This window comes from Dunckerocampus dactyliophorus, chromosome 9 (genome assembly GCF_027744805.1).
Source record: "Dunckerocampus dactyliophorus isolate RoL2022-P2 chromosome 9, RoL_Ddac_1.1, whole genome shotgun sequence".
NCBI lineage: Eukaryota > Metazoa > Chordata > Actinopteri > Syngnathiformes > Syngnathidae > Dunckerocampus > Dunckerocampus dactyliophorus.
Window position 1 is genome coordinate 18006194 of NC_072827.1, and position 26839 is coordinate 18033032.

General features: G+C 39.4%; 1 protein-coding gene across 1 annotated transcript in view; it reads left to right on the forward strand.

Moving 5' to 3' along the window:
- Nucleotides 1–4734: 4734 nt before the first annotated feature.
- The window catches only part of wnt6b (wingless-type MMTV integration site family, member 6b), a 38413-nt gene continuing 16308 nt past the window's right edge, over nucleotides 4735–26839 (forward strand). Inside the window, exons 1-3 of the mRNA XM_054787694.1 lie at nucleotides 4735–4754; nucleotides 4958–5605; nucleotides 22197–22417. Of these exons, the coding sequence (XP_054643669.1) occupies nucleotides 5526–5605; nucleotides 22197–22417 (301 nt within the window). The 5' untranslated portion in view covers nucleotides 4735–4754; nucleotides 4958–5525. The remainder of the gene's footprint in view (nucleotides 4755–4957; nucleotides 5606–22196; nucleotides 22418–26839) is intronic.

The following is a 26839-nucleotide window of genomic DNA, read 5'->3' on the forward strand; positions in this document are numbered from 1 at the left end:
GGATTATATACTCAAGCTCACCAGGAGGTGATCAGACTTTTACAACAAAGTATCAGAGGTTTTCCTGGAGAAGTTTGGGTTCACGTATTTCTAAAAAGTATGTGAAAACAATTAGAATTTTTTTTTTAACCAAAGTTAATTATTGTCTTCTTTTTCTTGTTCATCTTAATGAGCAACCTGTATTATAATTTAAAAAAACGCCAAAGGAGTCATGGCCTCACCAGCCATGACCCTTATCGCACGTCACTGCGTTGCAATCACATCGGTGATTTTGTTCTGTAAAAGCAATATAGATTCATTTAATGATGGTCAGTGCCGCTCAGATGAAAAACCATAAATCATACCCACCATGTACATTGTGTATCTTTTCTATGTATCCTGATGATGGCCATCTGGTTAGGGGCTGAGGAGCGTCCCCTCCCAGCAGGCAACTAAAGCTGTGAGCCAAGACCCCAGGCCCAACACCCTCCCGGACTTTGAAATCAGATCTTTATTGTCCATAAAGCCTCGGCCAAGTATGAAGAATAAGCCCTCCCTTACAAAACACACTTGTCCAGCAGTGAGGGAAATTGGGGGATAGTGAGATACAGGCAAGGAGACAGCCAGAATTTGGGGGGAAGAAAGTGGTTGTGTGAGATTGATGTGGTGAGAGAAGAGACAATTCAAAGATCAGCGCAGTTGTTGAGCATACAGAGAATGCACTCTTCAGAACTTGCTAATTTTGTTGCGGTTGTTTCCAGCTCTTTTATCACTCAGTCTCCAATGTGCCATTTTATTTATTTTGTGTACAGGAGGAGAACGCTGCTTTAATTCAGGTGAACAAAAGATTTCGGAATAAAAAGGGGATTTTGCGTACATGCCTTTAGAAAGGTTGCGACAAAACAATGCACGTAACTTTAAGGGGACGTCAGCGACATGCGGTCAGTCTATGAAAAACAAACAAAAAAATAAAATAAAATAAAATAAATAGTTGTAGAAAGTCATGGTGAATAATAAATGATTCTGCAACATTATATTATGAGCAACATGCTGACAAACACAAACTGTTGGGTGCCATGACCCAGCTCAGTGCACTCACTGAGTGCACTCGGACGAGTAGGCTGAACTGAATTATGAGAAATATGAATTTGTGCATTTCACATACACTCGCAAAATCAGCTGATATAATTGTTGGCGTTTGATAAAAGCATCATTTTACTAGCAGCACTTTTATCAGAACACTCTTCAATCATTTCTCCATTAAGCAAAGAATTTGCCAGCCCTTTTTCCCAAACAGTTTCTGTCACCATTTTCTCGTGAAACAAACTATTTGAATGAAACCATCTGGTATGTCAGGTCCAACGGCTGAACGTTGTTCCATCACATTCTAGAGGAATGTTGGGATAACTGCATTGCAAATCTAAGGTGTTCAATTTGAGTTAAAAAAAAAAAACAACCAAAAACTCAAATGTGCTTTAAATGGATTTCTTTCAAGTCATTCTGACCTTTGGATGACTAAAGGCATGCGTGAGATGTTCACTTTTTCATTATCAACCTGTTTTTTCACTTTGCGATGTAAGCATTGGTGAAGGTTATTGCTGTAGAATGGAACCCAGGCCCTCAATAAAGGGAGGGGGACAGACACTGTCTGGATGTTGCACGTGTGATTGATTGTAGAGTGGAAGTGGAGCGAAGTCAGGTGTGAAGGCTTTTATGGGTGACCACAGTACAGTGGAAATCACAGCCCCTAGAGTGCATATTTGCATAGTACATCTGTATTGCTATGGTATGGTGTGATATATGAAACAAAGTTCATTCATATTTGTCATTTTATGGTGACTGCAATGAGAGAATTGCAATTGATTGTTTTCCCTTTTAATAATCAATCCAGTCATTCTCTTATGTATTTATTGATTTTATTTGCAAACATTCAGTGTGTATTTACAGCAGTGATGGACATATAAAGTGCACATTTACAAAAGTGAAGTGGTCATAGAACACAATACATAAAACATAAGACGCGGAACAATTGTGTACAAGAGGAAGGAAGGGTTGTGCGTTGTTGGGAGATGTCATTAGAATGAAAAGTGGGCTGTATACTGGCCAAATATGAGAGAAATATGAGATAGTGATAAATAATAGTTTAATGATTGTTATGTACAGTGGTGTGAAAAAGTGTTTGTCCCCTTCCTGATTTCGTATTTTTTCGCATGTCACATTGTCACAATGTTTCAACTCATCAAAGAAATTTAAATATTAGTCAATGACAACACAAATGAACACAAAATACAGTTTTTAAATGAAACTTTTTTTTATGAAGTGAGTGTGAACCCTTCCCAGGAGTGGCCGACCAACCAAAATAACCCCAAGAGCACAGCGATGACTCATCCGAGAGGTCACAAAAGACCCCACAACAACATCCAAAGACTGCAGGGCTCACTTGCCTCAGTTAAGGTCAGTGTTCATGACTCCAACATAAGAAAGACACTGGGCAAAAATAGCCTGCATGAACCACTGCTGAACAAAAAACATTAAGGCTCGTCTCAATTTTGCCAAAAAACATCTTGATGATACCCAAGACCTTTGGAAAAATACTAAGTTAAAATTTTTGGAAGGTGTGTGTCCCATTAAATCCGGCATAAAAGTAACGCTGCATTTCAGAAAAAGAACATCATACCAACAGTAAAATATGGTGGTGGCGATGTGATGGTCTGGGGCTCTTTTGCTGCTTCAGCACCTGTAAGACTTGCTGTGCTAAATGGAACCATGACTTCGGCTGTCTAACAAAAAATCCTGAAGGAGAATGTCCGGCCATCTGTTCGTGACCTCAAGCTGAAGCTTGGGTTCTGCAGCAGGAAGGGACCAAACTCTTTTTCACACCACTGTAGTTGTGCTATTAAGAGAGAAAAAGAGAAATACGTATGTTAGTTATATGTACGTATATACAAAAATAAAATAATTTCAAAAGTTCATAATAAATACTAATAAATACAATGACTATAATCATGTATGTATACTGACTGACTGACTGAGAGGCAGACATTATTTGCTGTTTACCCCCCGTACCCAGTCACTCTCAAAATGGTTTTTTTTGGTTATTCTTTTTTCTTTGTAGCAGGGGCGTATTTAGTCATTTGGTGGCCCAAGGCAAACCCCGGTCATCGGTGCCCTCCACATCCTTGTACAGCACTAACAAATGTTAATAAAGAACATTAAGCAACTGTTAATATAGTTTACCTACTTAACACTCACATATTTGTCATGAAAAGCGTCACCCTCAGCTTACTCTCTACAACCACTGCATTTTCCGTGGCTGCCAAGAGCGTAGATTTCGCATTTCGATGTAGCTTTAAGCATGTGAATTAACACTAAAACAATAATATTGTAATATTATAATAATATTCAATCGAAGAAAAAAAAATGTTTTTTTTAATGAGACGTTTGGGGGGGGGGCGCTGCAAATCTCGGGGCTCCATGCAGTTGCTGTGCTCTGCAGGTATTAAAGGCAAGATAATAGGACAGAAAAGTAGCAATGTGGCCAAAAAAATGAACCCCAGAAGGCATCCAGTACTTGCATGGTATCAGAGGATTGCTATAATGTGATATATCATAGGGGTGCACAAATTATCAGGCGTACGTGAATAAAAAATCAAAACAGCAGGACAGCTAAGTCTCTCACACTATTACTATTACTATTACTATTACTATTACTATAACTCCTTACTTTTATCCCTATGGCCTTTCTACCATCTTAAATTTGTCCCAGGCTGGTCTGGAAGGATAACCTCCTCTTCTCCTCCCAGATCTACCTGTAACAGCGCACAGAATCCACGACCCCTCTAGCATTCATTAGCATTCAATGGTGTTTATCTCTAATGATTGTTGAGACCAAACTAGCTGCTAATATTGGTGGGCGTTTCTCTTCTCTCTGAGCTTTTTATGACGTTCGTTTTCACTTCCATGGTGATGGCTTTCCTTTTCTTTGGCGCGGTACCCCTTGGGACACACACCCAATGCAAGGCACACACTGCATTCTTGCACTGCGCGTGGTGTGTTTTGTTTCGCCGGCAAGTAATTCCTGAGCGAATTTAGTGTTTACGTAGCAAAATTAAGATTCATTTCATTAATTTATGGCAGCGCATTCGTAACCAAAAAACATTTCACACCACCTGCATCATTTACATGTTGACACTTAACAATATTTTGTCTGCTTACATTTTTTTTGTCTTCAAAATTGTGCTCACTTTCTGTGTAAGGAAAAGAAAGGAAGGTGTTGAAAAAAACTGCAATATCATGAAACCAATACGAGTTTAAAAAAAGGACTGTTGCAGTGTTAAGGAAAATGGAGGAATAAAAATGCTGAAAAGGGTAAAAAAAAAGCCAAAAATAGTTAAAAAAAAGGAATAAATACATAAATAAATATAAATATTATAATAAATATATACAAATAGGAACACATTATTTAAATATTTTTTGAATAGGTATTAAAATCAAGACAAGTACAGCGAAGACTTATAAATATAAATAATAACTGTATTAATAATCAATAAATATATATAAAAACTGATTGAATCACACAATTTATTTGTGACTGGGGAGTGTTTTGATATGAAACGATGCCACAATTCATTTATTTCATTGATATTTCAACTTGGCAACAGCATCTGTCAGCATGGCATGAACTGCAATTTCGCACACAAACTGGATGAAACTAATGTTACCTGTGTTTGTATGTTTCCAAAAGCACATCCCAAAGACCCAAAGGCATGCCAAAGGTATACCACACACCTGTGATGACGTCAGCCCATTCCATAGCCTCTGATTTGGACTCCACCATAAACATAAAGTGACATTATAGCTCCTGTTTATGCTTGTGTGTGTTTTGGCCGTTTTCTGCCCCCGGCCGGATCTCCCTTCAACTAATTGCAGTTTCTCTCTCTCCTCTCTCTCTCTCTCTCTCTTTCTGTGAGGATTTCAGCTCGCCTGGAGCAACGTCACACCAAGGTGCAAGAAGAAGAGGAGCGCATTTTTCCTCCCTTCATCATCCAAAGAAAACATACTGACGAACACCGTGGTCCACACGCCTTCTTCTCTTTCTGCCGCTTTTGAGTCATTTTCAAAGAGCCAAGAGACGCCAGGCAGGACCCAACAGAACCACAAGTGCATTTAGTCCGCCTCATCCTCAATCAGTTTGTTTGTAAAACTTTTTTTCGCCCTCCAGCCTCTAGCAGAAGCTCCGAGGACATCGTTGCCTTTTTTTTTGTGTCAACAGTGCTGAGAGTGACAGAACCGAAGCACAATGAAGAGGTTAACCACACCTTTGGACCTCTCCTCCGTCACCTCTTGACCATCTTCGCCGCGCATTAAGATGCGCCCGACGGGAGAGGAGTTGGATGATGAACTTTTCAGTCTCTCGCTTGACTGACTGACACTGTCCTGTAAACTTTTGCAGAGTCATAAAACGAAGCAGAAGACGGTTTACGTGTTTGACGAATCATCAAACTACGCGTTTTTAATATTAACTGGAAGATTCGCAGCATTCAAACATGATGGTTCGTCTGCCTCGGATCCAACTGGCTCTCTTCTTCATCTTGCTCTGCCCGGTCAATATTATCGGACTGTGGTGGTAAGTGCTTTTTATTTGAACTACTGGATCAAGCCTAAGTAGAGGCTGTATAGCCTACATTATGCTATAATTGGATTGTGCGCACAGGCGCATGGCGCACAATGCGCAGGAGTATTAGACAGTTTCAGTGTACTGCACGTTGCGTGCTCACATGAAATCACTTAATATTAGGGGTGGGCGATAGAGGTGGGCGGATCGATCCAAATATCAATATTACCGATGGCAGGCCTATGGCATTCCTCAGTTCTCTGTTTATTTCCACAAATGTCTGTGTTTTTTGTTGTGTTGTTCAAATATATTCTATTTATATATTGTTATATTATTTAGAAACTCAAGGAATAAGTTCATGGACACAGGAGGGCTTTTGGGAGCGAAAAGCTCAAGAATTTGAGAGACAATTGTAGTTTTTTGCTTTAGTTGACTTATTTTACTCTATTGACTATTTAACATTTTACGTAATACATGGGAATAATTTTATTATTGATTTGATGTTACATTGTCTCGTGTTGTATTAAATATTCTTAAATTGTTCACGCGTGGGTTTTTTTTGGTGCCTAGAATCTTTATTCGGATTATAGTCTTGATCCACAAATTAAAGCCAAAAATCACAAAATCATCCAACAAACTTGAAAAATGTCCAAGTAAAAAGTATTGATATCGGTGTTAGTATCAGCAATGATGGCTCTGTGGAATTACTTGGTGTCAGAATGATACTGAAACTGTGTGGTGTTGCTGAGACCGATGCCGATACTTTTACTTGAAATTTTTTGAGATCATTGAATGAATTTGCCTTATTTTTTTTTTTTAGTATAATTAAAATGAAAGTTTTTTTTAGGCAAAAATATTCCCTAATTCCCTTTTCTTACATCCAATTTGAGCAAAATAAAGTCAGTGGTGCAGAATAAACATCAGCAAAAACTACCATTGACTCTCATTCCCGTCCTGTGGCTTTTTGCCCCTAAAGCCGTGTCCAATAACTTATTCCCTGAGTTTGTATACTGTAACAATAAAAATGTAACAATAAAACAATGTAACAAAGTTAGCAACGCAACAAAAACACACAGATATTTGTGACAATAAACATAGTAGAGAACTGAAAAAAATGTAAAAAATGATACCACCCTTGGTATTTAAGCAAGGTGTCCACTTCCATTGTAATGATGGTTGGTAAATACTATTATCTGTCAGGTTTAAGTGCGACTCAAGGTGCCTGATATTCTTTTGTTTGTGGGGAGGTTAAGCGTTAAGAAGCAGGGAGGTGTCTTTTCATTGCCTGCAGTTGTGCGTGTGTGTGTGTGTGTTTGGGGGTCAGAGTTAGGAATTTCAGGTGGCCCTTGAGGGCGCAGTGGATATGTCATCATAAAACAATCCATACAGGCTCAGCTCCACAAGGCGTGTGACAGACAGACAGACCCTGCAGATATAAAGATAACATATTTTCTGGCCATCTGTTTTTGTCCTGCCTTGCTTTTCTTGTGTATAGTTTTGTTGTCTTCAACATAGCAACGTTGTCTTCATTTCTTGCGAACATGCACACGCACAGACACACAGACACACACCCACACACACACATGCAATCTTCGGGATTTGTTTCTAGCCGAATCCTCCCACTGTCCGTTCACAGCTCGGTCAAGGTCAATGTGGGCTGTGGTGTCAAAAGCGTCTGTGTAAGTCCACTGTGGCTCTCTGCATGGCTGGCACTGTGCTCTGTGCTGTCACGAGTGATAGCGAACGTGTACTCCTTAGAATGATTTTCTTATAATGATATTGGAATGTTATGAGAACATGCTGGGAAGTCACAACAAAGTTGATCAGACAGTTGCCGGCTAGAATGTCATCTATTGCATTTGCAGATGCAGCAGATTTGGGAAAACAAGTTTGTTGTCTTCTGAGTTGGAGTTGAGAGAGAATTCTCGTGAAGAGATGGGTCCTCTCTCTGAATATATGTAACTCCCGTTTGCATATTAGTAAATGCGTGTCGTCTCGAGCAGAGAAATGCTGCCTGGAGGAGTCGGGGGTATTCAGTTAGGTTCATGGCTGGTGAGGCACGAACTCTTTTGGGGTTTGTTTTTAATGCGAGGGACTGTACAATGTAAAAAAACAACAAAAAAAACAATACTAAACTCTTAATATTATGATGACAAATTGTGTAATTTGAGTAGCACAGAGTGGAAATATTAAAGAAAAAAATATTTATTGAAAGTTGTAATATATATACTGAAGTCGTCCCTCGTTTATCACAGTTAATCGGTTCCAGACCCACCAGCAATAAGTGAATTTCCGCGGAGTAGGTTTCAAATAACACCCATATAGTCACCATTACATTTGTTTCACCCAATATAGTAGACATAATCAGAGAAAATATGACATTTTAGACATAAATCAGATAACATAGACTCACACGGTAGCAGTTCCTTGTTGTTTTTTTCTGGACAGTGTACTTCCTGCGGTGGCAGTTGTCTCATCAATGTACTGTATTGTAACGGCGACTTTAAATGGCTTTATACTTGTATTACCCAATATAGTAGACATACTAAGAGTACCCGTTGAATTAGCCATTTAAGACGTAAATAAAACCCCTGCCCGTGTGTCATAAAAAATGTGTTCCCTAGGAGGCCTTCGTGGCAGGCGGACAGATGTGCGGAGGAAGTGACGTCAGAGGTTCAGAGTCAAGTTTTAGCTTGTCGTTGGTTATTATCATTATTATTATTATTATTATTATACTATTATCATTGTGCCTGTTGTGAGATCATTCAAACAATAAGTGCCTATTCTGCCGAGCATGTCTCGTGCTTGTCTCATTGAACATTTTACTGACACCTAGTGGCCAATGTAGAATACTGCATTCACAATTAGAATGCTTCTTCTGCCTTGTATTTGTATTTTAGTTCATTCAGTTGGTTCATTTAGCCATTTTATGCTTGAAAATGATTTATTTAGGCCAAGAATAAGTACAATTTGCTTATTTAAAAAAAACCTAATAATAGGCTTTATTCAACCACGAAACAGCCATCATTTATTAATTAATTATTTTTTTAATAACTGCGATAGAGTAAGGGCGCAATGTTCGAACCGCGATGTAGCGACGGACAACTGTAATGAGAAACAAACAAAAACAAAATAAAGTTGTAATATTTGGAAGAAAAATATAATATTATGGGAATAAATTCAAAATATTATGGGAATAAATACAGAATTTTACAAGAATAAAATTTATGAAGATTATTTAAGAAGAAAGTTGAAATATTTACAAAAAAAAACAACAACAGCAAAAAATGGGAAGAAAACAAAGGCGAACTTTGTACTAATAAGTCGCATTTTCTCCGATATCACAAAGCTGAGATGCAGTTTTTCTTGAAACATGCATAACTTCACAGCATATCCACGTGTTGGTGGACAAAATATCAAACCGGCCCTTGCATCCTTTCATTTTTCAGTATGCGGCCCTCGGTGGAAAACGTTTGGACACCCCTGCTATAAGCCATCATTCATCACTGATTAAAGGAATCAACACTGAGACCATCTACTTCCTTGTTATCCCTACTGACAAATATTGTCATCTTCTTTCACTTGCTCGCTGCCGACTGGTGCAGTGAGGGTGAACGCGCACCTGTGCACGGCGAGTTTCCCTCTGTGTGCCCGGACAATGATGCTCTCTGTTGAACACTGCTGCATGTCCCATCATAAATTTCTCATGGAGGTTCTCTTGCTTGCCCCTCTCTAAAGTCTCTCTTTGTCTTCGCTTACTTGTTGGAAAATACCTATCGTGTAGATACACTGAGCAGAGAGACAGACTCTAAGAGGGATGAAATGCTGGGAGATAGCTGTCCTTTCATAGCCTCTTGTTGATTAGAGCGCTCTAATCATTTGGCTTGAGAGAAGACAGCACAGCTCATAGGAGGGAGGAATGCCTTTGCTCTCGTCTTAGCCGGGCCAAGTTACTGTAGCGCTAAGTGTGTGTGCGTGTGTGTGCGTCCCGATGTGGCATTTAGCCTGCATGAAGTGTGGCACAGGCCCACAGGTGTGCACACACACACACACACACACACACTTGCATGTGAAAGCTCTCTGCTGTCTGTGTTTATGTCAGTCTAAATACACCACCAGCCAGTGAATCCTGGGCACGCACACAAACACGCACATGCATGCACACGCATGTATACACACACACACGCACACACACACACACACACACACACGCATACACACACCCTGTATTCAAAGCAGTGTTTCACTGTAGCAGATCTTATCTTGTCCACTCCTGGTCTGAAAGCTTGATGTCTAATCAGAACCAGAGAGATGGGTACAGATAAAGATTAAATGACGATGCGGGTTTGGCATCAGGTGCTAAACTGAATTGTGATGCATGTGTGGATGGGTATGTGTGCCTGTGCTTGTCTGCAGGCATGCTTTTCACACTCTTCAGTATGTCTTCATGCCAGAAATTTGCAGAGCAAAAATGATCCGAGAACGGTGAAAAGGCTTTCTCAAAGTTTGAGCATGTGTAACAAAAAACAATCAGAAATGTCAACATTGGTGAGTGCGACCTGAACACTACCTGTAATGCTAACCCCAACCCAACGTAGGTCAAAATATGCAAAGAAATGTAATATATTTAAAGTAGGACTGTGAAATGATTAACAATTTCCAGTTTATAAATTAATTAATCATAATTAATCATCATTTGCACCCATGTTTGAAATATGCCCATTTTTGGAGATAAATGACAGACACTATTATACTATTTAACTTGATGTATGTTTATTAACCACTCCAAATGAAATGAAAAGAACATAATTTTTCTGTCCCTTTGCAATGTCTCTTGTATGTCTCCTGCAATTTACCTGAACTAGGCTATAGGTTGGAGTTGCAGGTATTTCCCACAGTAATGTAATCTTCAAATGCAGTACAGTAAGACAAGTGTTCATCCTACACAATTAAATTGGGCCGTCTTAGCCATCTTGCTCTTTCTTGTGTTGAAAATAGAAGATTTCATTAATTACCTTGAATAGTTTTTGTTACTCACTGATGAGTCGTGCTCTCCTGCGACCTGCTTTTGTTATGCTAGAGTTCAGAGTGTCCGCGAATGCACCTTGCGGGAGTAAGTGTTGACCCGAGGAAGAACGAAGAGACGTGTTTGCGAGTTGGAGATACATACAGTGTATGGTGTTGGAGTTTAGCGCTGCTCTTGATGTGTTAAGGTAGGAATAAAGTTTTAAAAAAGAGTATCAGACACTGTGTACATCTGTGGGGATGTGACACCTGCCTCCGTCTGACGTCATAACCGAACAGTGTGGTGTGCATGCTGCTCATGCGTTCATTACGGTAAAAATTTAACATAATTAATTAATTGAATTTGTGCATTATATTTGACAGCGCTAATTTAAAGTAAGAGTGAGCGGAAGCTGGGTGAGTTAGCTTTTTTTTTAGCAGATCATGCTAGTGCGGCTATGTGTGTTTCTACTCAGGCTGTATGAGTGTGTTTACACCTCTTGTTAATAAGTCGATTGGAATTGCATCGGCGACTACGTCTTCCTTAACCACAAGCACAGGCCTCACTGTTTGTTGAGGATTTAGTAGCAATGTGTGCAGAGGCTGACGACCCACTGGAAAAGTTAGCGAAGCTACATCTGTGTCTGAAATACTGGGCAAAACTGTCCAATGACGTATCATGCATCATGCATCATGCATCATGTAATGTAAGGAGTTTGCATTTAATTCATGGACATGCATGCATGCATGCTAGGCTAATTGTTGACTCTAAATTGTCCATAGGTATGAATGTGAGTGTGAATTGTTGTTTGTCTATATGTGCCCTGTGATTGGCTGGCGACCAGTCCAGGTTGTACCCGGCTTCTCGCCCAAAGTCAGCTGGGATAGGCTCCAGCATACCTCCGCGACCCGAGTGAGGATGAGCGGCATAGAAAATGGATGGATGGATGTTCTCTGGTTCAGCTTCCATTTTGACGAATAAATCATCGTTGAGAGAAAAATTTACTCCAGGAACCCAAAAATATGAACAAAAAATTAATTTTAGGGAAAATAATTAGAGTTTTACATGCAGAAAAGAATGCTACATAGTTATAAATCATAAATGAAATCGACAAATTATCATTTAACATCACTTTTACCTTTTGGCCAGGGGTCCACACCAACAAAAACATCTTTGATCGTTTGTGATCTCCCGTTTTGTTAACACCTTTACCCCTCTGACAACATTAGCTTCCTTGATATCTTTTGTCTTCGCCACAATGGAACTTACTGTTGATGCGGCAAACGGACGAGTTTGTGTAACATTCTAATTTGAGTTTGACAAATAAATGAGTCTTACAGCATACCTTAGTAGAGTCGTCCCACATTCATCACGGTTAATTGGTTCCAGACCTGACCGCGCTAAGTGAATTTCCACAAAGTAGGATTCAACATTAATAAATTGAATATTTTTGTCGATAAAGCAGAGAAAACCCTAAATTACCATTATTAGAGCCCTGGAGACACAAAATAACATTCCTATAGTCACCTTTACTATATATATACACACAAATTGAAAACGGGTCAACTACTTCTTCAAGACACCATCACGACACCATCCCTCAGGTACTGTTACTGCCATAACCCACGCCAAGCTAAAACTCAACACCCGACGTCACTTCCTGTCTATGCCCCAATCCGCTCCCCTACCACCTAGCATGTGTTAAATGTCTAATGTACTCTTATTAGGTCTACTATATATGGTAATACGAGTGTAAAAGTGATTATAGGGATGTTATTTTGTGTCTGGACGGCTTTAATGATGTTAAAAAAACATATTTAGAAGGTCGTAAACCGGTTTTCTATGCTTGAACTACGGAAATATTCCATTTATAAATAATGAATACTACTTGGCAAAAATTCACTCATCGCGGTCGGATCTGGAACCAATTAGTCGTGATAAAGAGGGATTGCTGTACTGTAAATTCAGTTTGTTACACACACACCAGCCTTGATCGCCGAAACAACAGGCTTTTATGGCAGGTTTGAATTGTCTCACAACTGGCACGATAATCCCGAATATAAATTCCTAATAAAAACATGGGCTACTGTAACCCAGGACAAGTTGAAAGTCAACTCTGAACTCCTGACATCACTTCCTGTTTGTCCTCTACCAGAAGACATTTACAGCAACAAGTATTATTTACTGTATGTCTTAAATGGTGTATTTATTTTTATTATGTGTATTCCATTGGGTAATACGAGCGTAAAGGCGGTTATAGGGATGTAATGCCATGTCTATAGGGCTTGAATAATGTATTTAGAAGGTTGTAAACAGGTTTTCCATTTATAATAAGGAATCCTACTTTGTGGAAATTGACTTATCACGGTCACGTCTGGAACCAATTAACCGCAATAAACAAAAAATTACAGTACTTATGAGTTCCATCATGCAGAGGGGACTCAAAATTGTCAGTTTTCCAAGTGCAATATCAAGAGCACTCCATTCTGCCTCAAATGCGATGACCAAAAATAAGTTCCAAATAAATATGACAGTCGTACGATTGCATGTGCCGCAATGCAACATTGAGGACATGCGTATGCAAAGCTGTCTTAAATGTAGAACCGCACCATGGGAGCGTTCCGTAGATGGCTATAAATCTGCAACTAAACTGGCACCAAGTTTAAGCCACAAACAGATAAGTGCAGGAAATGATCACAAAACCTCACGACGACTGCCTAATTTTCAGCTCTCAGACCATCAGGAGGTTCCTGTCGCCAGAAGCATGCCAAAACACGTTCGCCAACAAGTCATCAAGATTTATTTCCAGGGTCAAAATGCTCTAGCGCAAGGAACAAAGGTTAAGCATCTCATGACAGAAATCATCCTTAATGTAAAATTCCAAGTCATCCAAATCACACACTGGACAATTAAAAGAAACCACACAGGAATTAGAAACCACACGCAAACCAACAAAGGCAACTCCAAAACAGAAGATTACCACAAATGGGATTACTGCATTCGTATCATCTGTTGTGACATTTATTGCCCGGTTTACTCAAGCCTCGTGGAAATTTTACAGCGATGTTCTGTGCATTGCGATCTGTAAATACATTCAGTACAGTACAGTACAGTACAGTACAGTATCTACTGATGCTTGGATTATGATGGAATTAACATTGTTTAAAAGACAAATTCAAAACAAAAACAACAAAAAGATCAATAGTGGGCCAGGGTTTCCCCTAGGATTCTTTTGAAGCTGTGGTGGTGGTCTGCACGGGAGGGTGGACTGATGCCGCTGTGTCGTGCTGCTGTTGCGTCTTTCTTATTATGACAAATAACAATTTTTTACGACTTATTTTATTTATTAACTTATTCATTTAACTGTTTTCAACAAGCAGCAGAACATGAACTGAGAACGTTCGCAAAACTGTTCATTTAACGGCAAAGTTGCTGAGAGCGCTTAAACGGAGAGTCTAAAATGTCAAGCCTGCTTTTGTTACCTGACCTATTTCGTCCAATAGTGCTATGTGACAAGTACAAAAGTACAACGTTTTGTACTAATTGACACAAACCTAAATTTAATTTCATGCCTGTTTTAGAGTAATACGAATACACGGGAAATGAATTGTTCAATAATACATTTTTTTTGGTTATAGAAATCTGCCTGTATAAACAGTGTAAATTCCGAGGCCATGGATATGAGAGCACAGGTGTATCCAACAGCGCTACGTATTAAAACTACTTTGACAAAAAGAAGGGAGAGGTGAGCTTTTTGTGTTTTATGTGAGCGCCAACGTTTAAATGGCATTTTATTTACAAAGCATCTCCACTCAGTGTGCTCATCTGTCATTAAATACAGTCATCATCTTTGAATAGAACACTTACAAAGATGCTAATAGGTGAAGCAAATATTGGTGAGCTACTGCTAGCATACGAGCTACTTAGAGGCCCTGGTGATAGCGTCACCATCTGAAACGGGACACACTTTGTGTTTCTTTTGAACAACTTAGACATACCACTAGTGTTTTGAAGACAAGCCATAAGTAAGCTAGCCATTTGCAATGCTGTTTTTAAATGACTGTAAGTTGTGAACTTTTTTAAAATCCAAATAATTCCAATGGTTTCTGAAATTAGTAACCGGTGAAATACTACAGGTCATTAGGGTCATCATACTTCTAGTCATCATCCAATTTGCACAATTGACCATGATGCATGTAAATGAAAAGCAAAACAAACAGATTTAGAAATACAAATGAGCTTTCTTCCGTCACTTTCTCTTTTTTGTCATTTTTTTTAAGTCACAAACAAGACGGAGCTGCGCAAGTGCTTTGAGATGGAGGAGGGGCCCACAGCAGCATCAGCGGCTCATTGAGAAGAGGGATATGTGCTAATGTCAGTCTCCGAAAGTCCATCCAGAGTCGCTAGATTTGCTTTCGCTTTTTTGAAAAATAGTATCTTGACGGGTCTGAATACTCTCTCATAGGGTGTAACGGTACAGCATGCTCACAGTTCGGTACGGACGTCGGGATTAAGGTCACGGGTTCGATTCATTTTCATTACAGTAAGGGTACAAAATACAAACCCTAAAATTATGTCGTCAATAAATAAAATTCTTGAATAGAAAAAAGAATACACTGTATCGTAATTTACAAGGTTTCTTTTCAGGAAAGCGAAACAAAGCAGGTAAGTACAGTCAGAGTTTGTTTTTAGTAAAGGAAAGTTCCTTGTTGGCTGAAGTGTAGCATTAATAGTTGCTGCTTGTAGCTGAAAAATACCAGCTCACTGCTGATGTCTTATCTGCTTGTCTTTGTTCGTTTACATCAAGGCTGTCCAGACTTCTTTTCACCGAAGGTCGCATACTGAATGCAGGGGGTCACTTTGCGATTTATATTTTTTTTAAATGCTCCCCTGGTCTGCAGGCCGCTGGGTCGTCCTTACTAGCTGTCAGGGAAGGCGTTTCTCCAAGCCGCATCAACATAGCCCACACTGCGTGCCCGTTGTAATTCCAGTAACGACTTACCATCATTTATGATGCATGAGTTGGGATTGTTCTAAATATACATTTCACTTTTGTGCCTCACAGCAACTATAGTGCGGTCAAGGTCATTATCAGTGAAGCGTAGTAAATGCGTAAATGCTGTACATTTTACCAGTTTTGTTATGTTTCTAGAACTCATTACCTACTTAAGATGTATTTTTGTGCGGAAAAAACATGCCACTAAAAAAGTTTTTGGACCAACAGCTGCAAATTTGTATTTAAATCCAAATGTATTTTTATTAGATTTTTTCTTTTTTTTTTATCAGTTTCCCTGAAAGTTTTCCATGGCTTCGCCCATGGACCAGTATTGGGCCGTGGCCCGGTGGTTGGGGAGTTCTGACTTAGGCTGGGGTAAAGATGCTCAGACTGAAAGACTTCCATGTAGACATTTTCTTGAGCAACAAACTGAACTGTATTTGCTCCTGGCGCCGTGTCATGAGCGTGTGAATGCGCTGGTTACTTCCCTTTCATGGCTGGCAGCGTGTACCTTGAATACCTTGACAAGGTAAAGGCGCCGTGTAAGTGCAGCCCATTTATCTTTGGGCTGTCAGTGCCTCGGGGTGTACCACCGTGCCAAGTTGTTACAATCAAACAAATGCTGTTTTTTTTTAATATGTGACACTTGTTGATGCTTTTTACTGCTGCTCTTTAAATTGCATTCCAAATGGGTTCATTCTAAAATCAATTGTACATAAGTTCATATTAGTCACTCAAGGATTCTGGCAAGGTGTTCAGCTGCTGTTCTCGGTCTCATTTCGTCTCTACTGCAAATTTAGCAAATACACCACCATACTTTAAGCATTTGTTTAGCATTGCTGTCATTTTTATTGCCCATCGAGTTCCCCGCCGTCTCTCAATATGTTCTTGCGTTCTGTCATGCTCTGCCTCACTCTGGTGTGTCAGACTTACGCCTGTCGTGACTATCTTCATCTCCAGCATACTTGAGGGATTTAGGGAGGGATGAAATTCACCCATTTGTGGCTGAAGTAAAAAAAAAAAAGTACTCTATACAGTACAGCACTGTGAGATCCACAATGAAACTTAAGGTCACTTGACACACAATGTCTGATCTCTCTCTAACTGGCACCTGGACAACGACTAAATAAGCCATTTAATTCCGATAAATTCATTTGAAGTTTTATTTGCGACAGCATTTGAAGTCCCACTGTCCAGACTGTGTTTTTTTTCTTTTGCTTTGGTCTGAAATGTTGGAGTCACACTGAAGAACGATTCATGTGAGCCTGTTTTAACTTTCCAGCCTTTCTTAATTTCAGTTCCTGTCAAATCCTCTTGGTTATTTCATTGTCTGTGTAGGAGTTTTGTCATAAATGGAACAGTGGCACTTTGTATGGTCAGAGTGTTTTAAAAGTAAATGCAAGCTTTGAACTGTGTGTGTGTGTGTGTGTTTGTAGGTGTATGCACATGTGAATGCACCTGCTTAGATACTTGCAAATGTCCCAATGACTCGACGTACATATTCTTGAAACATTGTATTATTGCATTTAAGTTCTTTGTATGAACTGTAGTTGAAGAAAAGGACTCGGTAACTTGTACGATGGGAATGATGGATAGTCCACGAATGTTGAAAAGCTTTGGCAAGGCTATTCATTATGTTAAGGTTAGTCTGCTTTTTCCATTCTAAAACCAGTTTTGATGTGTGTTTGGAAGCACTGGAATGTTGACTCTTCATTACCTCATTCACTTTGTGCTTGACTGTTCCAAACATATTTTTGTCAGTATGGCCCAATAGCTCAATCTCTGTCTAGTCGGATCCATACAACTTTTGTCCAGAAGGCATTTGGCTTGTCCGTATGGGCAGCTGCAAATTTCAGTTGAGCTTGACAGTGTCGATTTTGGAGCAGGAGCTTATTCCCTCTCAGTCCATGGCGATGTAAAACTAACTTCACGGGGACGCTGATATTCTAGCAGTTTCCAGTTCATGGCAGGTTGAGTCTTGGTGGCCCCTGGGTTGTTCCTGAATACCCTAACCTTTTCCTTTTCATCTGAGGGTGTTTTTCCAGACCGTCGTAAAATGGTGATACAACCAACTAACTTACTTGTACTTATGCAAACTTGATAAGACTGATTTTCCTGGAGGGCCGCACAGTGGCCTAGTGGTTAGCGTGTTTGCCACACATTCCAAAAATATGCATGTTAGGCTAACTGGGGACTCTAAATTGTCCATAAGTGTGAATGATTGTTAGTCTATATGTGCCCTGTGATTGGCTGGTGATCAGTCCAGGGTGTACCCCACTTCTTGTCCAAAGTCAGCTGGAATAAATGCAAGCTTCCCTATGAACCTAATGGGCACAGGTGGTATAAAAAATGAACGGATTATCTTGGAATCTGCAGTTGTTCAGAAATGGTTCCAACGATTCTCCGGCTGAGATCTTCACTGAGTTCCTTGTACTTTTGTCTTTTGAGTCCTTCGAGTATTGGTCTCGCCAATGAGTTCTATCAAACAAATTATTTTATGCTAACAAAGAGACGCTACTGGCTTCAGTCAATCGTGATCACTAACGAGAAGTTAATTGGTTTGGCCTTGTCAAGTTAAATGACATTCCGGAACCTTCAGCATCACTTATTATATTTGAACATGTATGTATAATTCTGACCCTGTGTAAATTAGAAAAAAATCCAGTAAATTCAAAATTCTGCCCTCAATTCTTGTTTTTAAAAATAAATGAAGCTATACATTGTATATTATTATATATATTAATCATTCCATACTGTTCTATCCCATTCCAAAAATTATGAGACAAAAGTTTTATGGGCTGAGGAATTTTAGAGGTTCATCTCTGTACTTTTTGACAAATTCCAGCTTAGCCTTCCTATTCTTCTAGCTAATGCTGGTTTGCATCCTCTGGTGTAACCATTGTACTTTTTGTTAACGAAGTCTTCTATGAACAGTCCTCCCCTCTGCAGTTTGTTGTAGATGTACCCTTAATCTACCTGTTTGACATCTGTGACTTAGTACACCAGTGGTTTCTTTCTTCTTCGGGACATTCCAAATGGTTGTACTAACTATGACCAATGTTTGTGCGATGGTTCTGATTGATTTTCCATCTTCTCTCAGATTCGCAATTGCTTGTTTTTCACCCATAGACAGCTCTCTGATTTTCATGTTGTTTTCACCTCTAAATGCGGTCAACACTGGCAAAACCTATGCTACCCAATCTGAAACCGAGCGTAGACATTCAGTGCTATTTACTGATTGGATAAGCAATGTAAAAGAACACACCGAAGCAACAAAACACACATATCAGTCACATGTCCCAATACTTTTGCTCACATGAAAAATGAGCGGGTTTAAACTAAAGGTGCTATCTTCTAAGTTGTGCAGATCTGGATGTAATTACACTGTTTCAATACTTCCAAAAGGCACTGTTGTCTAATATGTTCAGATTTGTTTTAATGGGGGTACTCTAGTATCTATCACCTTGCAGAGAGGCAGACTTGTATGTACCAGTCTCCAAACAAGGGCAAGAATGTTTTGCTTCCAGCCATGCCATGATCCAAATGATGCCCCCCCCCCCATTTTTGGGTATATCTTCAGCATTGAACTCTTTCACCTGAGTTCGCGCCATATTCAGATTCAGTCCTCTGTCAGATTTATCTCTTCCCATGCCCTCTTGCAGGGTGGAGCCCTTCCTCCATAATTTGTTTTAGATTTATCCCAATTCTTGGTCAAGATATTTTAAGTGTCTTTTTATGTCTCCGTCGTTATAGTTTCTTCCATTTCCTTTGATTATCTGCTTAGTGCAGCATTCTGTCTGTCGATCTCTCACACATTAATTGCCTGATGTAGCATTTTAAGAATGGTTTGGGACAGCTGGTTGACTGATGCATTCAGCACTTTTTCATCAATTGCCCTCATAATGTTTTTAAACAAAACTCCTCTATCTTTACCACCATTCCACTTTGGAAGATCACAGGAAAACTTCTCTTCATGTCCAAATCCCCTAAATCTGCTCACATCCAGGACTCAGAACTAACACTTCATGCGGTACATTCAATACTTTAACTGCTCTTCACCTCCCGTCAGACTGGCTTTTGTGGGCTGCTGACAGAGCTCGCTTCCCAGCATTGCTCCAGGTGCACACATATACACACACACACACACACATTGCAGCATGGACAAGTAAATGCATAAAAAACATAACGTACTGCATGCTTGGGCATCCGATTTCCCTTTTACTATTGCTCTCTCTATGCCTCGCACACATCCTGATGACAGCTTGGAGATAATAAGTGGTTGTTGAGTGGGAATTTGTGTTAGTAAGTACTATACCAGCACCTGATAATTATACACTGACTGAAGTTTATATATTTATGGGTGTTATCATTACACACATGTTCAAAACCATAGATATATACTTATAGATACAATATACAGAGCTATAGAATGATACGAAGAAACAGGTTATTTGTTTTGTTTCCGCTTACTGATATGTGAGCAGTTGATGGTTGACGGTTCACGTCTCTTCAGATGTGTGTACACTAGAGATGCTCGATATTGGCTTTCCTGCCAATATCTGATATACTTTAAATTTCCCATACCGATATAACCAAAGCTGATGTAGGCAGCAGCTCTTCCCTCAAAATAATATGTCAGGTCACATCTTGTGGAATGAATGAAGACATTAAGCTTCCTTTACTGTGATGCCGCTGCATGCATTTTACAACTAAACACTGTTTGTGCAAAATAAGTCAAACACTGCAATATACAATGTAAGTTGTTGAAAAAGTGCCATATTTAACTATTTTGTCATTAGAAAACCATGACCAATTGTCAAATAAAATAACATGTTCTCCAACGATCAACAAGTAAGACGGGTTAGTCTTAACAAATTCACAAATACAAATCTAATTAAATAACGCTGGTAATTATACAATTTTGAATGCTGCATATTTGTATGTGGCACAAACCGTATCCGTATAAAACAAAGTGCAGAGTATGAAACTATGAACTAATACAATCAGTGAAATTATAAACTGGGCTCATTCAGCACCTTACGCATTGAATGCACCATGACCGAAACATATTAAATCAGCAGTATTAAAGGATTAAAGGCCTGACTCCCCCTTGCATAATCAACACTTTCATTGCAAATTGCACTTTTGCAATCCAAAGGCAAAAATTGGAAATAATTCCAGACTGGACTTACCGAACTAGCAAGCTTGTTGCTGTGTCGAGCACGTTATCGTACGCAAAAAAAAAACATACTAATATGAACTGATATATTTTTATGCCAATATCAGCCGATAATAACAGTCGGCTGATATTATCGGATATCCCTAGTGTGCACTGTTGTTTTTGTTAGTGCACCAGGAAAGTGCGATGTAAGGAGGTATTGAGATGAACAGACACAAAGCAAAAGTGTGTGGAAAGCAAAAGTGGAGGTATACTGGGAGAGATGGAGGAATTTGAAGTGAAGAGGAAAAGGCTGGGATGGAAATAAACTAATCCTGTTGTGCCACTGACATGGCTGCTCCTCCATGTTAAACCTAAACCCCTCGATCCCATTAAGAGTTAGACTAAACAATTTATTCTTAGATCCTGAATCATATCTAAACATACTGTACATTACACACTACTCACAAAACGTTAGGGATATTGGGCTGTCGGGTGACATTTCAGGATGAACCTAAAATGCACTTTAACCTTTTACAGTTGAACTTAATTTGACCTTCTCTTAACTTTTGAATGCACATCCAACTGTGCAATGTTTCAGGACTCTTTGCTGTTAAGTAAAAATGGCCTAAAGGGCAAAATGCATCCATCTTCAATGCTGCTTATCCTCACTAGGGTCACGGGGGTACTGTATGCTGGAGCCTATCTCAGCTGACTTTGGGCGAGAGGCGGGGTGCACCCTAGACTGGTTGCCAGCCAACTGCAGGGCACATTTAGACAAACAACCATTCACACTCACATTCATACCTAAGGACAATTAAGAGTCTCCAATTAACCATGCATAACAATGCATATTTTTAGAATTTTTAGACGCCGGAGTCCTCGGAGAGAACCCACAGGGAGAACATGCAAACTCCACACATAGATCAACCCAGATCTTCTTGATCTTCTGACTGTGTGGCCAACATGCTAACCACTAGGTATCCACCACCGCAGGTAGATAGAAAGGCACACAGTACGCCTTTTTGCGACTCTTCCATTCTCTGTGTATCTCTGTTACAAACTGCTGATGACACTCTGTAACACTCTAAGCTCAATGGCCCCTTCCCTCTGAGAACATCGTGTTTGCAGCCTCACCATGGCGAGGTACTTGTCATCAATTGTCGTCTTGGTCTCATGACGTCACAATGTCGATAGCATGATGAAGAGGACATTTATTGAACGAGTCATGGATCACAACTCCCGCTGATTGTCATGTTTTTCATTTTGTTTTGGTTTGTCCTGTCATTGTTTTCTGTTCTGGTTTGTATACTGTTGTTCACCCGTTCACCTGTTCAGTTTTATTTACTACTGTATATGATTGACAGGTGTCATTCAGTCATGTGAACCTTCCATTGTTGGATTTTGTGAGCTCTCATTTCTAACATTGTTTTATCCTGTCTAGGGCGGTGGGCAGTCCGCTGGTAATGGACCCTAACAGCATATGCAGGAAGGCAAAGCGTCTGGTGGGGAAGCAGGCAGAGCTCTGTCAGACTCAGCCAGAAATAGTCAGTGAGGTGGCCAAAGGAGCAAGGTTGGGCATTCGAGAGTGCCAATATCAATTCAGGTACCGCCGATGGAACTGCACAAGCCACAACAAGTACTTTGGCAAAATACTGCAACAAGGTGAGTAAGCACAATTTTTATTCTGTCTTTCATCTGTAATTGTTATAACCAGCAAACATTTGACGTTTTGGCATGAATGTGTTTGTGTGGACAATATCTGAAAATCTGGTGGTCTTTGGCGTGACCGCTACTTAACCTGCACATGTTGGAGTGGACTTTTATTGTGGCCAACCTAAGGCACACCTGTGCAATAATCATTCTGTCTAATCAACATTCTGACATGCCACACCTGTGAGGTGGATGAATTATGAATGCTCACTGACGCAGATTTAGACAGATTTGTGAAGAATATTTAAGAGAGATAGGCCTTTTGTGTACAGAGAAGAACTTTTACATTTTCGACTTCAGCCCATGAAACATGGGAGCAAAAACAAAAGTTTTGAGTGTAAGTGTTGGTGTATTGCGTATTTCCACTTTCTTTATGTCTTAATAAGTACTAAAAAAAACATCACAAAAAAACAATGATATAACGTCCCTGGGGTGGTTGAGGGTTTTAAACCTCTGACCTCACTGGACGGTCTTGTGCCAACTTAGGGTCAGATCCCTGTCTAATTACGGTCCAGGAGACAAGGGCAGCTTGTAGTACAGACTAGACATATTCACACTCGACTGATTCTACTCTTAGATCAGATTCGGTATGCTTGAAACGATCAGCTAACATCTCCTCGAAGCATCTTCCTGCAGCTCTTTGATGTCTGCACTATGGCGGACGGGTCACGGCAGGGTCTTCCACAATTACATTGTTGGTTTTCCTCTCCTGTGATTACATTCATGGAGAGATCATTGAGTGGCACTTCACAGCCTTTATCTGCACGGTGAATCAACAGAAACAAGTTATCACCACTGCAAATACTGTGTGCCAAGGATGTCATTAAAGCCATTTTCTTGCATGTGCTTCTTTTTGCGCTAAAGTGCTCTAAAAAAAAAACCAAACAGTTCATTAGGGTTTTGAATCCTGAAAGTAAAGAAAAAGATCATAGACGGGAAGAGAGGGCAAGAATCTACCGGCAGAAGACAGACTAGTAATCAATCGTACATTCCTGCCTGTCTATAAGCCAGACTAAATTGCTCTTTTGTTTTACAACACTCAGTGCCCTGAATCTACTTGTTTACATGCATTCTAACAAGTGTTCATCCATAGAAAATGTTCTAGTGCAACAGAAAGGGTACCCTGAAAAAACATATTTTATGGATGGATTGAAGCTTGATTATTAGGTCGTCTGTAACACGTGTCGCAGAATCCAAATAACGTTTTAACGTTATGCACAACGTTATGTAACGTTGTGCACTGCTTAGTTGTTGCCCCCTCCTGGTCAAAAACTACGTCAGTACAACATTTCTCACATCATTCGACCCATTCAAACTAGATATTCCAGCATTTTTCCAACATTTCAGCAGTCATTTCAATATTTACACAGTTATCTAGAATTTCAGTAAAGCTTCAGCTCCTCAGCTTTCAAACTAGTCCTACATTTATCCTAGATCTCAAAATGTCTACATTAATTCAACATTTTTATTCTACATTTCAACAGAATTGTCATATGAAGTAGTTACGGTGACAAGAAATTGGACTACTATTTTATCACATTATTACATTACCCTATAATTTTCTTATGTATTCAACCAGAAGAGAGTGCATTTGGAATACAGGAAGTGAACAAATGTATTTCAATTGATGCAAAGCGAATGGGGGATAGGAATAAATAAGCTTTGCTTCTTCCTACTCCTTTCGGACATGCAGAACCGTGAACTGTAATATGCGATGTATTCCAATGTAACTTGTATGCATGTTCAAATAAATTAACCATTACAGTAATCCCTCGTTTATCGCGGTTCATTGGTTCCGTCCGTGATAAGTGAATTTCCAGAAAGTAGGATTCCTTATTTATAGAAATAGAATATTGCCGTTTACGACCTTCTAAATATGTTTTTTTTTTAACACTAATAGAACCCTGTAGACTTTAACAAACACTCAAAACTGCAATAAAAGCCTGTTGTTCCGGCAATCAAGTCTGGTGACTGTATGTCTCACCGAACATTACAGGATGTACAGCTGGGGTCACCAACGTTTTTCCTCGTGAGAGCTGCTTTTACAAAATGAAAATGGCCAAGAGCTACTCATTTTTGTAACATTTCTTTTCAGAGCTTATTTTAAACCCAAACAGAGCGAATTTGCTCGTTTTACCAGAACATAAACAAAATGCTGGTGTCCACAACTCACATTTTGTATTTCCGAATGCATTTCTTTCGACTGTTCTTTCATTATTAACTGAAAACCTGAATGAAAAGCAGGCTTGCGGGCACCTCATGTGGTCGTGGGGGGCTACCTGGTGCCCGCGGGCACCACGTTTGTGACCCCTGATGTACAGTATGTATTCAACCACGAAACAGCATGATTTATAATGAAGCCGCGAAATTTGAACGGCAAATTTGCGAGGGACCACTGTATTCCTACATTCATTCTAGAGTTCAACAACCGTACATTTGGACAGCATTTCAGTTCAGCTTCATCTCTTCAGCATTCACACATAATTTCTACTAAAATTTCGTCATCTAGTTGTTAAGTAGGACCCCTTTGTTTACAATCTAGTCTTTGCTTCTAAGTGGGTGACTTAACCTAGGGGAGCTCAGTTTGAATTCATAAAGTGGCTTAATGTTACAGGTGATTATGTTTCTCATTAATATGATGATACTGCTCACTGGCATGCATTTCTGTCAGTGAACACTCACCAATTCAAGTTTAAATAGTCTTAGTGTGACCTTTCATAGCTTACTGCAACCCATAAACCAAGCTGCAGGTAACTGTGCGACTGCTCCGCCTGTAGTTGTAGTATGTTTCATACATCTCTTTGGTTATTAATTCAATGTAGTTTTGGCATTTTGGCAAATTCTACTGTGAAAATATTTGTAAAGATACTGTTTTGCTTTTTTACCAATTCATTTGAGTGTGTGGTTAGATGGTTACACAAATATGCCTGATTGAAACATTGTTCCAATTTCACTTTGCAAAAATATCTCCAGGCTATCTTATAAAGCTCTGTTAGCATGAAGCATTTTGACCACATGCCAACAAGCTATGTGTGTCTGTGAGGGGGTGTACGCAGAGTAATAATAGTGATTTAATTGATTTCACAATGTTAGTGTCACACCTTTAAATGAGAGGTGTAAAAGAATTTCATACCTGAAGTTCCAAGTTCACTGCTTGAGGCATAATCCTTTTTGCTAGGTTTAATGTTATAATATTAATCTTGAGGATTATTATTATTATTATTATTACTTACTCTATGCTGTTTTTCACGGATGACTTCTAGGATGTAATAGCTATTTTTGAAAGGTAGGCTGAACTGTGGCCTACTCATTTTCGGAATGCTAACTGAAGAATAATGGTGAGAAGAGAAATGTGGATTAACTTGTTCTCAGTCAGTGTGGTCTTCACAATCATCCTGTGATTGACTGGTGATCAGTCCAGGGTGTACTGTAGTCTCCCTCATCTTTAGCCCACTCCATGTCCCCGAACAGAATAAGCGGTATAAAAAGATGCTTTTGAAAATCTTGACACTGGTTCGAGTTTTCAATAAAATAAAAAATAAAAAAAACTTCCCCTTTGCGGTGACCTTAAGGTTTTTTAAAAAGGCAAACATGTTTATCAAACACATGTTTTATATATAAAATGTACACACTGATTAAGGTTCATGAACATTCTAGTGTCAACAATACACTTACATCATTTGACACGGAACAAGAGGAAAATGTGATTCAGGCGATATATCATTTACGAAAAAACATCTGGAGGGAGAGATAAATTCCCATGGTGGTATTTTTTTATTTTTTTTGTTTTTATTTTTTGGCATGATTGAGATGTGTGTGGTAGGTATGGAGATGTGCATATCCAGTTATATTGGTCACTTGGGAAAAGTCATTTGTCATCAGTTACTCTCATCAGCGGCATATTAGATACAGATGTTTGATGAAGATAAAGCTGGCGGGGTTGAAACCGACAACATCATCCACACTGCAGATTTCACAAAATAGCATGACAAATAAATATACTTGAAGAAGGCAGTCTGTGTCACTTCCAGTATGACGCTTGGTGACCAAAACATTCAATATGGACACATACAAACTCAGTATCTTTGTACAATGTTTGGAAGAATAATGTGAATAATGGTGCATGCTGTAAAAATGATGTGCTCAAACAGTGTGAGTGTCCATGGTGTGTTGCATAAAGCCATGAAATAGTTGAAAACAAGGCAATCAAACAGCGGTGAAAGCTTATCTTCCACGTCAGACGTCTATCTGCGTTCTTACACCAAGTCATTCTGTATGAATACATTCTTGTATGTGTCCTTCATCATTGAATTGCGCTGTTTTTCCATAGGGGGTTTGTAGGTAATCATTTGTAGGAAACAACGCAATCGCCAC